Source organism: Taudactylus pleione, unplaced genomic scaffold, assembly GCF_031769625.1.
Source record: "Taudactylus pleione unplaced genomic scaffold, aTauple2 ptg000106l, whole genome shotgun sequence".
NCBI classification, from domain to species: domain Eukaryota; kingdom Metazoa; phylum Chordata; class Amphibia; order Anura; family Myobatrachidae; genus Taudactylus; species Taudactylus pleione.
The window spans coordinates 1,109,272-1,123,818 of record NW_028284508.1 but is presented as its reverse complement, the minus strand read 5'-3'; the positions used below and the strand labels follow the sequence as shown (position 1 = coordinate 1,123,818).

Sequence of the window (14,547 nt, the reverse complement as noted above, 5' to 3'; positions counted from 1 at the left end):
AAAAGTGCAATCAGTAAAAAGCTATTTAATAGTTTGGAATAAAAACAATATTTGTTTAAAATGCAAGACAATTTATAAACATACACAACAAGGAGATTCTCTTTGTTGGGTTAAGAAGGTTACCCACAGTACTCTGATCTTGAGGAATCCTCAGTTCAGGCAGATGATCAAGATTCCTCATTAGATGTGGAGGCTTTGATTACTGCAGTTACAGTAAATCCGTCCTTCATATCACGGATAGTGAGAGAGTTCTTAAACAAGGTACGGCGCTCTTCAAGCGTAAGAAAAAGGTGGAGGATTTATTGGTGGAAGCCTGGAATCAGCCCCACCAAAAATTTCAGACTTCAGGGCGCATTGGTACTTTTTTATCCTTTGCCACCTTCTGACCGGTCTAGATGGGAGAATTCTCCCCCGGTAGATGCACCTATTGCATGTTTAGCTTAAGCAACTACTCTGCCAAACGCAGCCTCCCTCAGGGATGTGACTGACAGGAAGCTTGACAGTTTTCTGAAATCTATTTTTACTACTATAGATTTATCTTTAAGACCGACTTTCTGTAATTTGGGTCAACAAGGCCATGATACGTTGGGCAGACACTTAGATGACGGTCTACATGTTCGTACAATCCGAGCTGTTACTTGTGGTTGAAAATGTCCTTTTTGGCAACAAGGTACATAGGTGAGATGGCCATTGATTTGGGGGTATTATCCTCTAGAGCAGGGATGGGGAACCTCCTGCCCAGGGGCTGTATAAGGCCCTCGGAATCATTTGGTCTGGCCCCCAGAGCTATTTCCTGCTAGCCTCATCTGGCTAGCAGGGTGCCTAGAATGGCACACTGCAGCCAGAACCAATGCAGCAGTACTGCCTGGAGCATCTTTAGGATGCTTCAGGCAGTCACACAGCTGCCCTTACAGCTCCCCGGAGCATTGTTGTAATCACCGGCGATTGTATCCCTGCCCCATTGTGACATAATCTGGAGGGGAGTGGCCTGCACTGGGCCCGTGTATAATGTTATATATATTAAAATGGCCCTCGGCAGAAAAAAGGTACCCCACCCCTGCTCTACAGCCTCGGCCATTGCATTCTGGAGGGGCATGGCCTGCACCGGGCCCGTGTATAATGTTATATATATTAAAATGGCCCTCGGCAGAAAAAAGGTACCCCACCCCTGCTCTACAGCCTCGGCCATTGCAGCCCAATGTGCCTTTTGGCTACGCACATGGCAGGAGGGCGCCACATCTAAGAAGGCCTTGGAGTCACTCCCATTCACAGGGGAGGTCCTCTTTGGTCCAGAGTTAGGATTCTTATTGCAGCGGCAGCACATCCAAAATTGCTTTACTGCACTTATTTGCGGCAAAACAAAGATCCTCTTTCGCTCTTTTTCATCTGCAAGGAAAACCAAGGTTCGTGCCTCCTCCAGGCCCCTCTCATCGGTCAAGGCCTAGAGGGCATCATCTCAGCCCAGGCTGCTGTCCGGCACCCAAGCAGGCTGAAAAGAACCACAATACAAAAAGAAGAAAAAAAAGTATGTCCTCTTTGTTGGCGCACTGAAAATAATTTTAAAATATATTTTTAATTCATTGAAATAAAACAAACCTCTGACGTGAAATATGAAAAAATTTAAATATTAAAAGAAATAAAAATAAAACAATATTAAATAAGTGTGTGTGTGTCTTTATTATCCCAAGAATACTAAAGGTATAGTTAACCTAAAATAGTTATGCCTAAAATTGGGATCCTGATGAAAAATCAGGCAGGCATTCCAGTAAGTCGTAACTTGTAACTATCTAATTGCGAGAAAATATTCACTCTATAATGTTTCTTTAATAATTGAACATTGTTACAGTTTCAACAATCCCAAATGAAATTATCCAGTCATATCTTTGGCCAATAGGTGTCACTGATGTATAAATAATAATGTGCTAAGATAGCACTGATTATTATGGAAATATAGTAAGATTGTGAATATACTTTATTAATATTATCTAAAGCCAATATTCCATAAAATCACTATCCTAAGGTGGAGTTATAATCCAATGAGGACTCAGTTAATAATGTTACTGTCGGTATACACCTTATATTGGTTGTATCAAACGCAATTCATAAACTGATAACACATAGCGAGCTGATAGTTGGATCTGCTGAGGGTAGAAGTAAAAACTGTTCTGAGTATCACAGTAATTGCTGGAAGTATAGTTAGTGTGTGATGCGTTCAGATACACTTATGCTGTTCAACTTGTTGCAATTGGCTAATATGCTCTGGGAGACACACATCAGAGTAGTGAAAACTACTCCTACGGCGACGTACGTTTCACATCTACAAGTTTTTTCAAGGCAACCCGAGTGTGCACATAACAATTTCAACTATATTTTTGTGCTGTTAAACATAACATTTTTTGTGAGCTGTGCATGGTATATAACTAATAGCGCACATTATATATATATATATATATGTATATGTCCAATTGAGACTAGTAGCGCTTATAGGTCATTTATATATGACTTAAATAGATACTATATACATGCCAGTTGTGACTTTATTTGATATATTTGGGTAATATGTATGCGCTATTTCAATTGATTTATGTTCAATTCATCCAATTGCAACAAGTTGAACAGCATAAGTGTATCTGAACGCATCACACACTAACTATACTTCCAGCAATTACTGTGATACTCAGAACAGTTTTTACCTCTACCCTCAGCAGATCCAACTATCAGCTCGCTATGTGTTATCAGTTTATGAATTGCGTTTGATACAACCAATATAAGGTGTATACCGACAGTGACATTATTAACAGAGTCCTCATTGGATTATAACTCCACCTTAGGATAGTGATTTTATGGAATATTGACTTTAGATAATATTAATAAAGTATATACACAATCTTACTATATTTCCATAATAATCAGTGCTATCTTAGCACATTATTATTTACACAACAGTGACACCTATTGGCCAAAGATATGACTGGATAATTTCATTTGGGATTGTTGAAACTGTAACAATGTTCAATTATTAAAGAAACATTATAGAGTGAATATTTTCTCGCAATTAGATAGTTACAAGTTACGACTTATTGGATACATTATTTCACACAGGCTGGAATGCCTGCCTGATTTTTCATCAGGATCCCAATTTTAGGCATACAAACCATGAGGATTTTAGGTTAACTATACCTTTAGCATTCTTGGGATAATAAAGACACACACACTTATTTAATATTGTTTTATTTTTATTTCTTTTAATATTTAAATTTTTTCATATTTCACGTCAGAGGTTTATTTTATTTCAATGAATTAAAAGTTATATTTTAAAATTATTTTCAGTGCGCCAACAAAGAGGACATTCTTTTTTTCTTCTTTTGTATCGTGATTCTTCAGTGTCCTTGGCAGCACCCCCAACATTTGGACAAATAATATAATTTGAGAACTATTAAATTGGGGTTATTGTATTATCCATATTTTGATACCTACTGGTGCAAAAGTCTCCCCCTTGTCCCCTTTCCTTTGATATACTTGTGAAAAGAACCACAGCATGACTCCTCTCCCTGCTCCCCCCCCCCCCTAGTGGTGGGGGTCTGTCTTTTTTGGTTCAGCGATCAATGGCTTCTTTCCATGCTAGAAAACTAGATTAGGGACATTGTTACTAAAGACTATTAGGTATGGACATTAGAAGCCCATCATCAAAACTTTCGATACAATGGTAGCTAACCATTGCATCAAAGGTATTAGATGAAAGAAAACTATTCATTTAATACTTGCATGCGCAAGAGACCCTTCATGGGGCAGGATCGGGGGTAGGGCAAGATGCCCAATGCTGAGAGCTGCAGGCAGGGACAGTGCAGCTCTCAGCATTGAAAAAAAAAATATCATTAACATTCGATGGTGGCAAACACCAGAATGCTGCCATCAAATGGTAAAAACATTGATAGTCGGCAAACATCGACCATCGATGTCCGTTCCTAGAGGGTATGATCTCGACCTTCGGGGTCCTCCTCCTTGTAGGTTCTTTGTAACTGGCCTTCCAGTGGATCCCGCCAAAGCATTAGCCTTAAAAGAATCCATTCAATCTCTTCTGGCTTCTGAGGTCATTGTTCCTGTGCCTCCGCATCAGATAAAGAAAGGTTTCTATTTAACCTGTTCCTCGTACCCAAACTTTCCTCCCCATTTTGAATCTCAAGCTCCTCAATGTCCACCTCAAGGTGCCCAAATTCAAAATGGAATCCCTAGGATCCATTGTCCAATCTTTGGATGCCAGAGATTGCATGGCATCCTTGGACATCAAGGACGTTTATCTGCATGTTCCCATTTGGCAGTCCCATCAGTCCCTTCTGCGGTTCAAGGTGCACTTTCAAATTCAGGCTCTTCTTTTTGGGCTTTACAAGATGCCACGGGTATTCACAAAAGTTTTGGCCGTAATAGCAGCAGGCAGAAGAAAGTCTCTATCCACATCTGCATGCGGGTTCTAGGAACTTTCATGTTTCGACATGGCTGAGTTTGCTCCATTTTATTCCCGCAGCTTTCAAAGGGAACTCCTCTCCAAGTGGAACAGTTCCAGATCCATTCCCAGGTGATCCTTGTTTCTCTGGACGAGACAATCCCTGCAATGATGGCTTTTCACTTCTCATCTGGAAGGGGGGCACTCTGCTTTGGATAGAATCATGGACTTTGCTCATTATGGTGGTGTGTGTGAATTTGCACTTTACTTTTCTGGATCGGTGTCGCCTCAGGAAGCACTTCTGCCCATCAATATTCTGGAGCTGTGGGCAGTCTACCTAGCCCTCGTGGAGGCTTGTCATCTCATGCAGGGACTCAGTCAGACAATCTGACAGCCAACGCTTACATAAACCATCAGGATGGCACAAGAAGTGATCAGGCTATGCTGTAGACAGCACAAATCATGTCATGGGCCGAACGCCACCTTATGGCCATATTGACTATTATAATTTTCGGCATGAAAAACTGGGAGACAGATTTTCAGCCCGCCAGGATGTTCACTTGGGGGAATGGTCTCTGCACCCAGCTGTTTCCCGTCTTCTAGAGGATGATTGGAGATTGACTTGATCGCCTCTAGGAAGGTGGTCAGGTATGGCTTTTGGACTTGGGATCCAGGAGCTTATCTCATTGATGCCCTATTGGTCCTGTGGGGCATTCAACCTGGTCCACATCTTACCTCCAACCATTCTGATTCTGCGCATTTTAAGAAGCTGAAGGCAATGTGTGTTCTGGCAATGCTGGTACTGTAGCATCTAATTTAGCTGCACATGGTTTCTCCGATGCAGTGGTTAGGACTATGCTCCAGGCCAGGAAACCGTCTTCGGCTCCCATTTACTACCGATTGTGAAACGACTATTTTGCTTGGTTTGCCCAAAAGGGCTTATCGCCTTTGGTATACCGACTGTCCAGGCTGCTGTCCTTTCTTCAGAGAGGACTGGATTTGGGGATCTATCTTGGTTCCTTTAAAGGTTCTTGTATCTGCCCTGTCTTTTCTTTCAGCAGATACTTTCCGTCATTCCTGCAAGTCACACTTTCCTGCAGGTGCTACATATCCAGCCCCCCTTCATTCCTCTAGTGGTGCTGTGGGATTTGGTCCTGGTACTCCGGGATCTACAGGAATCCCCTTTTTGAGCTGTTTGATTCAGTGGACCTGGGGTTTTTAAATTGAAAAACTGCTTGCTAATTCGGCGACCAGACGGGTCTTTGAGTTTTCGGCTTTGTCACACAGATCCTCATCTTTAATCAGGACTGAGTGGTCCTCTGCACGAATATCAATTTTCTTCCACATGTGGTTTCCAGTTATCACATTGATCAGGAGATTCTTGGTTCCCACTCACCCTGTCGGACAGTTTGGTGAGTCGGACCTGTCCTTACATTCTTTGGATGGGGTTCGTGCGCTTAGAATGTGTGTCAAGAACTACGGATTTCTGTCGTACCAATGCGCTGTTTGTCCTGTTTGATGCTCATAAGCGTGGGTGGCCTGCATCTCCAAGCAGTCCATCGCCAGGTGGGTCATGGCGGTCATTAGCCATGCTTGTACTTCTGCAGGTCGGCCAATTTCTGCATCTGTGAGGACAAATTCTACCCGGTCCGTGGGGACTTCCTGGCCTGCTCGTTGCGATGACTCAGCGCCACGGCTTTGTTGGGCTGTCATCTGGTCATCAGCATACACTTTCATTAAATTTCATAGATTTGACACCTTTGTATCTTGTGATGCCAGTTGTGGTCAAAGGGTGTTGTCTTCAGCACAGGAGCACCCTCTTCCTTAGGGACAGCTCTGGGTTGTCCCCATGGTTTCCAGTGTCCCCCATTGGATGAAAGAGAAAACAGGATTTTTATACTTACCAGTTAAATCCTTTTCTCTGAATCCATGGGGGACAATGGACGCCCGCCCTGGCGCTCCGAGTAGTCCTAGGGATTTGTGGTTGCCTGGCAACCACCCGTTCTTTGCCCGTGTATGTAGTGTAAAACTGACTTCAGGAGGCTATAAAGATCTTAACTATTTAGTGGCCAGAATGCTCTCGCACCTGCTATACCCCATGGTTTCTAGTGTCCCCCATAGAGTCAGAGAAGAGGATTTACCAGTAAGTACAAAAATCTGATGTTTTTTTTTTTCTTTCCGTACCATTTGGTGATATTGTCTGGGGAGTATAAGTGATAACCAGACAATAGCTGCTGATGTACCAAATCATTTGGAGTGGTAGGGCACATAGTGTCCTCCCAACCTATATGTGGAAAATATGTTTTTTGTAGTGCAGGCAATAACTGTATTTTCTGGAAATAAGTAATGGTTACTGTGCACTTTGTAGTCCTTTTTTTTTTTTTGTAAACACTACTTTACAGGGAATCAAATCTGATAGTCAAGTAACATAGGAAACCTATAAACATGAAAGGAACAGCCAGGAAATCTTCCAAATTCCAACATGAGTACAAAGCATTCACTGACATGCATTGGGTTTTACATTTTACAACTAGGCTACAAAAGTCTAGATATTTATCAGTAGGTCAATATCATCTGCAAAGAATATTGTAGCCATAACATGACCATCAAATCCAGTATAAAACACAATATTGAGAAAAGAAAGTGGGAATGGGGGGAAACGGCAAGAAGAAGTGTAGAACAACAATAGAACACCACAAAAGCATTATGAGAAGGTTCCCGGCATGTATTCATTATAAGAAATTAACCAAGGATCCCATGCCCTTTGAAACTTGTAGAGTATTATTTAAAAGGGAGGTTAGTGATGAAGCATACTATAGCTTTTTGTTGTCTTTTTAAGAATGCAATGCATTATAACAAAGGCATTACAGAATGTTGTACATTTATTATATCTTTTTCAAATATTTGCAGCACAATAGTGACATCTCTGCGTACACATATGAGAGAACGCTAATGATGGAGCAGCGCTCTCAGATGCTGAGACAGATGCGCCTCACCAAAACTGAAAGAGATCGTGAGGTAGGTTTCTGACCTAGAGGTGCATTTTGTCAAAGCCACCGATCATCGGCAGCTTTAACAGATGATGTTAAAATGGCAATAGGAAGTAATGCTAAACAAGCCTGGTTGTCAAAGTTGCCAATGATCGGCAACTTTGCCAAACCACGCCTTAGTAAATTTACCTCCTATTGGTGGTGATCCTCTAGTAGTGTCACACACAAATGTAACACTAGGAAAATATGATAATTTCCACGTCTTTCCTTAATACAATTAAATTTATGAAATATCCGCTTAAAAAGCTGTATACATGTTAAAGTAAACCACTGCATGTCTATCAGATTGGGTTTATAATTCTCCAAGTCTCCTTGAGAGTGCTGCAATTAATTTCATGAACATACTTTCTAATGGCTCAGTATATGTCTATTCCATGGTAAAGCTCAAACCTTATTGCTATCCATTGCTTTTTTCTGATGGTGCTCAACGGTTCTGAGTAACGGCACCTCATCTTTCTCTGGAAACAGTTCTTATACCATCAATGTTAGTATATTTTAACACTCATTCCTGGAACTTGTATCACCAGACTAGTACATTACAGCTACTTAACAGTTTAGGGACGCACTAACTTGACCACTGGATTTCAGCAATTTAAGTGAATTCCAGTACATTTTTCATAGAAAAAAAGCACTGCTCATTACACACCCCTGCATAAGGTATGAACTTTCTGTTTTGTTTTATTTAAACTAATACTAATGCAAATGCCAGTTACAATAAGTGGAGCAGAGAAGGATTATGCTAGTTTCAGCCTTCCCCTTCTGTACTAGCATGCATCGGAATGTGCAAGCCCTGAAGTGCCCACTTTCAAAGCCCGTCCACGCTGCAAACTCAACTGGTTCTGAACACTCCACCATCGGCGCATCATTGCATTCACCATTGATACTACTATGGCCTATGGCAGGTGCAGTGTCCACTCCAAACTCTATCTAAATATGACCTCTGTGGCTGCAGTTCTGTGTCTGAGAACGCATCTGCTTACACTGACGCCCATGAGACAGCATTTTTTTTAGTTCACTTTATACCACCTCCCAGTCACCACCCAGGTACACCCATGGTTTTCCATCACCATTTCTAATGCCAGCGGTCCTGTATGCAACTGTTCATTTGTGCATACACACAGGCTAACACATGCACTGTAGATTACACTCTAATTGGAAGAGAGCACAGCTGAAATGAGGAGAGGCGCAGATCTGTTTTAATTGATCTAATCTAGATCTAAGGGGAAGCCAACGAACGATAAATCGTCCCGTCCATCGATATATCTGTGAACAACCTAATATGTCTGTGAACAATGTCGTTCATAGTTACTAGCATTTTTGCCTTGCAATACAGCAGATGCGATCTATCTTTCAGAAATGTTGTGCATATCTACCTGTGTACACGGACGAACTAACCCACTCACCCATACAGATGTTTCCTCATACATCAAGCCTCAATACACCATGTGGTGCAAGATTCCTGGCGCATGTGAGCCACCATGTCCCGTGCGCCTATGCTAACGCTGAGCATATGTTTTGTGTAATTTTCACAAGAAAATGCATCTTAGTTGCAATGGGATGTGACTACAAAGCACCAGGAGACTGTGCTGATTAATTTGATATGCAACACTTGTATATCTGTGTGCTACGGAGTCTGTATACGAAGCACAATAGAACTTGGCGTGGAAAAAATGCTGCAACCACTGCGTCGTAGCATTTCATATACATCATTCAAACTCGGTTGCACACAGATGTACAAATGTCACATCTCAAATCAATCAGCACAGTCTTCTGGTGCATCCAAGTCACATCACATTGTGACTAAGATGCAGTTTTGGGCAAAAAAGATGCCCTGAGTTGCTCAGGACCTGGGCCCTCATTCAGAGCCACTTGCAAAAAGCGAGAGCTCGCTCTGTATGAGGGCGGCCGCTTTTCTTTTGAAAGGCAGCCTCCTGGCCGCTCGCTAAGCTGTGGGTTACCACCCACAGTTTTAGCGAGTGACTAAGTTATGGTTGCGATGGTCGCGACAATCGGGGCTTGCGACGAGACCCTTGGGGTAGGGTCTCGTCTACCGCAAGCCTCAGGTAGCTTCCTGCTCTTAACAGAGCAGGAAGCTCCCTACTGATATCACTGGTGATGTCAGTAGGGCCGCCTACAAACGGCAGACGTTGCTTCATGAACTCCTCCATTTGTTTGGCCACCCCCCCACCCCGCTTGCGAGCGGTTCTGGATGAGGGCCCTGGTGTGCCCAGAGGGGCTCTTTGGTGTGACAGCAGCAAAGATGTACGAGGAGACATCTGTATGCTGGCTGCAGGAACCGCCGACAGTTACGCCATTACCAGTTCCTGTGGCCAGACATATCGGTCGGTCAGCGCGTATGCACACCAAATTGGTCTGTTGGCCAGACGACCAATCCGTCGACCAGTTGAGTGCCCAGCACCCAAAAGGCCAAACCGTTATCAAGTACAACAATACTCCTACACACTAGAATAAATAATATACTTTAAACAAACGCCAGGGAGGTTCAATTACACCCCTGTGCCTTACTACTCTAGCGCAGAGGATTGCCACCTTTTCAATTGGATCCTCGAAGACATTTCTTCATCTCTAACAATTTTGGAGGAATCTAGTACAAGGACTCCTGCTACAGCAGGCCATTCAAGATGTATGGGATGCATCAATCTGCAGCAGCCGTAGCAAGATAAATAGTCCAGCAGGCGTCACAAAATCTAATGCATGCACTGCTCCAATAATGACAACCCCTCTGCACACTGTAAAACACATGTCCCATGGATGGGTTTCTCCTTTTATGGACAGTTAGATTTCCACATTCTTTTATGATATCCAAAGCCTGCTTCGTGTGAACCCCCTAGAACCCATGCTAGCGAGGTCTTCCGCCAATAACAACCGCCCTTTGTTCCCTTAGAACTAGGAAACGTTCACCGGTACTTAGGCAGCCGCCTGGACTTCTCATTCGGGGTAGTAGAGATTCACACGAAGGTACAATGGGATTCAGTAGTGAGAGGATCGGCAGGAACAAAAACAGGTTCAGGTAGACTTGGGAGTTGATGGTATGACTTGGTGAACCGATGGTGTGGCTTTGAAGCTATAGGTGCGGCTTGGAGCCGGTAGCAGAAGAAAGTACTGTATATAATAGATGCGGCTTTGAGAGCTGATGGTGCAGCTTGCAGCTGATATTAGAAGTAAATAACTGATGCGGCTTTGAGAGCCGATGGTACGGCTTGGAGCCGGATGCAAAAGTGAGTAATAATCGATGCGGCTTTGAGAGCCGATGGTGCGGCTTGTAGCTGGTAGTAGAAGTAAATAACTGATGCAGCTTTGAGAGCCGATGGTGCGGCTTTCAGCTGGTAGTAGAGCAAAGTAATCATCAATACGGCTTTGAGAGCCAATGGTGCGGCTTGGTGCCGGTAACAGAAGAAAGTACACAATCAAATGCGGCTTTGGGAGTCAGTACACAAGTTTGAGTACTAGTTTGTGTACTAATTAATGTTACTGCATCCACAATAGTTGGTACACAAGTTGATGTACAAGTTTGTGTACTAATAGTGTGCTGCGTCCATGAAAGTTTGTACTTAAGTTTGTATACTGTGGCTTAGAGAGCTGGTATACAAGTCTGTCTACAATGGTATGGCTTTGAGAGCCGGTGGCAGCACGGATGCTGCTGATGCGGCTAGGGAGCCGTAGGAGAGGCTGGAGAGCCAGTGGCAATACGAATGCTGCTGATGCAGCTAAGGAGCCGTAGGGGAGGCTGGAGAGCCAGTGGCAGCACGGACACTGCTGATGCAGCTAAGGAGTCGTAGGAGAGGCTGGAGAGCCGGTGGCAGCACGGATGCTGCTGATGCGGCTAGGGAGCCGTAGGAGAGGCTGGAGAGCCGGTGGCAGTACGGATGCTGCTAATGTGGCTAAGGAGCCGTAGGAGAGGCTGGAGAGCCGGTGGCAGCACGGATGCGGCTAGGGAGCCATAGGAGAGACTGGAGAGCTGGTGGCAGCACGGACACTGCTGATGCAGCTAAGGAACAAACAACAATCCCTGCAAGATAAATTATACATAGTTCCCACCATATGACCCATGGAATAAAGCAATTTTAAGTACATATACAGTATAGGTTAGAGTTAACATGAGAATATACATTTCAACATTAAAGCAATATTTATCGTATTATCATGCATAATTAACAAGCACACCACATTATAAACACTGTACAAGCATTTTGCTTGTTTGTATCTTCTCAAAGCACAACACTGCCAAATGTGTGCTAAATGTATAAATAAAAGTAAATTTGCTAAGAAGTAATTCAGATTGTGCGCTTTCTTTTGTGTTTACCTAATCTTTCACAAAAGTTTCCTGTGACATATAAATGAGACCCTACTTAACATTTTCCATGCTTATGTCTAAAAAAAATCTTTCTGTGAGTTGTATGCTTTGTATGGCATGTTTGTCTTATTTTGCTTATGTCTCATACTTGAAGAATAGTGGACATGGTGTGCCAAAATAACTTCTATTTATTTAAATTTTTTCTTTTTAATCTCAGGCCCAGTTAGTGAAGGATAGACATTCTATTGTTCGTTTGGACAGCTTGTATTCTGATGAAGAGGAGGAGACTGCCATAGAACCAGATACAGTTCACATGACCTGGTCCAAGGACAAGTACAAAGCTGAGAGGCGGGTGAAAAATAATGCACCAGAGCACTTCAGAGAACTTGTTCACATTAAACCGTAAGTTTGCATAGATTACAATAGAGGCTGCTACATTTGCATATTTCAGAAATAGACTTGCAAGGGTTAACTATGGCTTATTCGTACTGGAGAAAGTAATTCTGAAATTAGGGGTAAGGACAGTTTTGCAGACAGTACTTCAAGGAATAGATACTGTTGGACGAAATGTTTTTGGTTCTGTATCACTTTATTAATGTAAGAGTTGAGAATTATGTTCATTGTAATATAAATACAAATTATAACTGCAACCATTATGTAAAATTTGAATAAATACAAAGGGGTCTAGTTACTAAGCAGTGTTATGGGACAGAGTGAAAAGTGATAAGTCTGTGATAAGGTTCCAGCCAATCAGCTCCCAACTGCCATCTCACAGGCTGTGTTTGAAAAATGACAGTTGGGAGCTGATTGGCTGGCACCTTATCACAGACTTATCACTTTTCACTCTTGTCTCCTAACACTGCTTAGTAACTAGACCCTAAAGTAATCTACAGTCAGGTGCATAAATATTGGGACATTGACAGAATTTTCATATTTTGGCCTCTATTCACCACCACAATGGCTTTGAAATGAAACAAACAAGATGTGCTTTAACTGCAGACTTTCAGATTTAATTTGAGGGTAATTACATCCAAATCAGGTGAACGGTGTAGGAATTACAACGGTTTCTATATGTGCCTCCCACTTTTTAAGGGGCAAAAGTAATGGGACAAACTAAACAATCCTAAATCTAACTTTCACATTTTAATACTTTGTTGCAAATCCTTTGCAGGCAGTTACAGCCTGAAGTCTGGAACACATAGACATCACCAGACGCTGGGTTTCATCCCTGATGATGCTCTGCCAGGCCTCTACTGCAAATGTCTTCAGTTCCTGCTTGTTCTTGGGGCATTTTCCCTTCAGTTTTGTCTTCATCAAGTGAAATGCATGCTCAATCAGATTCAGGTCAGGGGATTGACTTGGCCATTGCATAACATTCCACTTTTTAGCCTTAAAAAACTCTTTGGTTGCTTTTGCAGTATGCTTCGGGTCATTGTCCATCTGCACTGTGAAGCGCCGTCCAATGAGTTCTGAAGCATTTGACTGAATATGAGCATATAATATTGCCCAAAACACTTCAGAATTCATTCTGCTGCTTTTGTCAGCAGTCACATCATCAATAAATACAAGGAAACCAGTTCCATTGGCAGCCATACATGCTCACACCATGACACTACCACCACCATGCTTCACTGATGAGGTGGTATGTTTTGGATCATGAGCAGTTCCTTTCCTTCTCCATACTCTTCTATTCCCATCACTCTGGTACAAGTTGATCATCTGTCCATAGGATGTTGTTCCAGAACTGTAATGGCTTTCTTAGATGTTGTTTGGCAAACTCTAATCTGGTCTTCCTGTTTTTGAGGCTCATCAATGGTTTACATCTTGTGGTGAACCCTCTATATTCACTCTTGTGAAGTCTTCTCTTGATTGTTGACTTTGACACATATACACCTACCTCCTCGAGAGGGTTCTTGATTTGGCCAACTCTTGTGAAGAGGTTTTTTTTCACCAGGGAAATAATTCTTCTGTCATCCACCACAGTTGTTTTCCGTGGCCTTCTGGGTCTTTTGGTGTTGCTGAGCTCTCCGGTGCGTTCTTTTTCAAGAATGTTCAAAACAGTTGATTTGGCCACACCTAATGTTTTTGCTATCTCTCTGATGGGTTTGTTTTGATTTTTCAGCCTAATGATGGCTTGCTTCACTGATAGTGACAGCTCTTTGGATCTCATATTGAGAGTCGACAGCAACTGATTCCAAATGCAAATGTCACACCTAGAATCAACTCCAGACCTTTTACCTGCTTAATTAATAATGAAATAACGAGGGAATAGCCCACACCTGTCCATGAAATAGCTTTTGAGTTGATAGTCCCATTACTTTTGGCCCCTTAAAAAGAGGGAGGCACATATAGAAACCATTGTAATTCCTACACCGTTCACCTGATTTGGATGTAATTACCCTCAAATTAAATCTGAAAGTCTGCAGTTAAAGCACATCTTGTTTGTTTCATTTCAATGCCATTGTGGTGGTGAATAGAGGCCAAAATATGAAAATTCTGTCAATGTCCCAATATTTATGCACATGACTGTAAATAAAATAAAAAAAATTTTACATTAGAGGGATCGAACAAACTTAGCAATGAGTGTAAATAAATACACTAAGTAAATCGTCATTTGATGTTGAAATAATTTGGTATCACTGATGATTAATTGATCTCTCCGTCACCAGAAGCACTTTGCAAGTGTAAAACAACACTGCAATTCTGAATAGTGTACAGTGATGTGTCGCAGTGTACCAGAG

At 42.3% G+C, this 14,547-nt stretch overlaps 1 protein-coding gene across 3 annotated transcripts in view; it reads left to right on the top strand.

Annotated features, from left to right (window-relative positions):
• The window catches only part of SLC12A4 (solute carrier family 12 member 4), a 307,394-nt gene that overhangs the window by 283,325 nt on the left and 9,522 nt on the right, over positions 1-14,547 (top strand). For all 3 annotated transcript variants that reach the window (XM_088470905.1, XM_088470906.1, XM_088470907.1), the window contains 2 exons: positions 7,352-7,459; positions 12,024-12,208. In XM_088470905.1, coding sequence (XP_088327031.1) covers positions 7,352-7,459; positions 12,024-12,208 — 293 coding nt within the window. The remainder of the gene's footprint in view (positions 1-7,351; positions 7,460-12,023; positions 12,209-14,547) is intronic.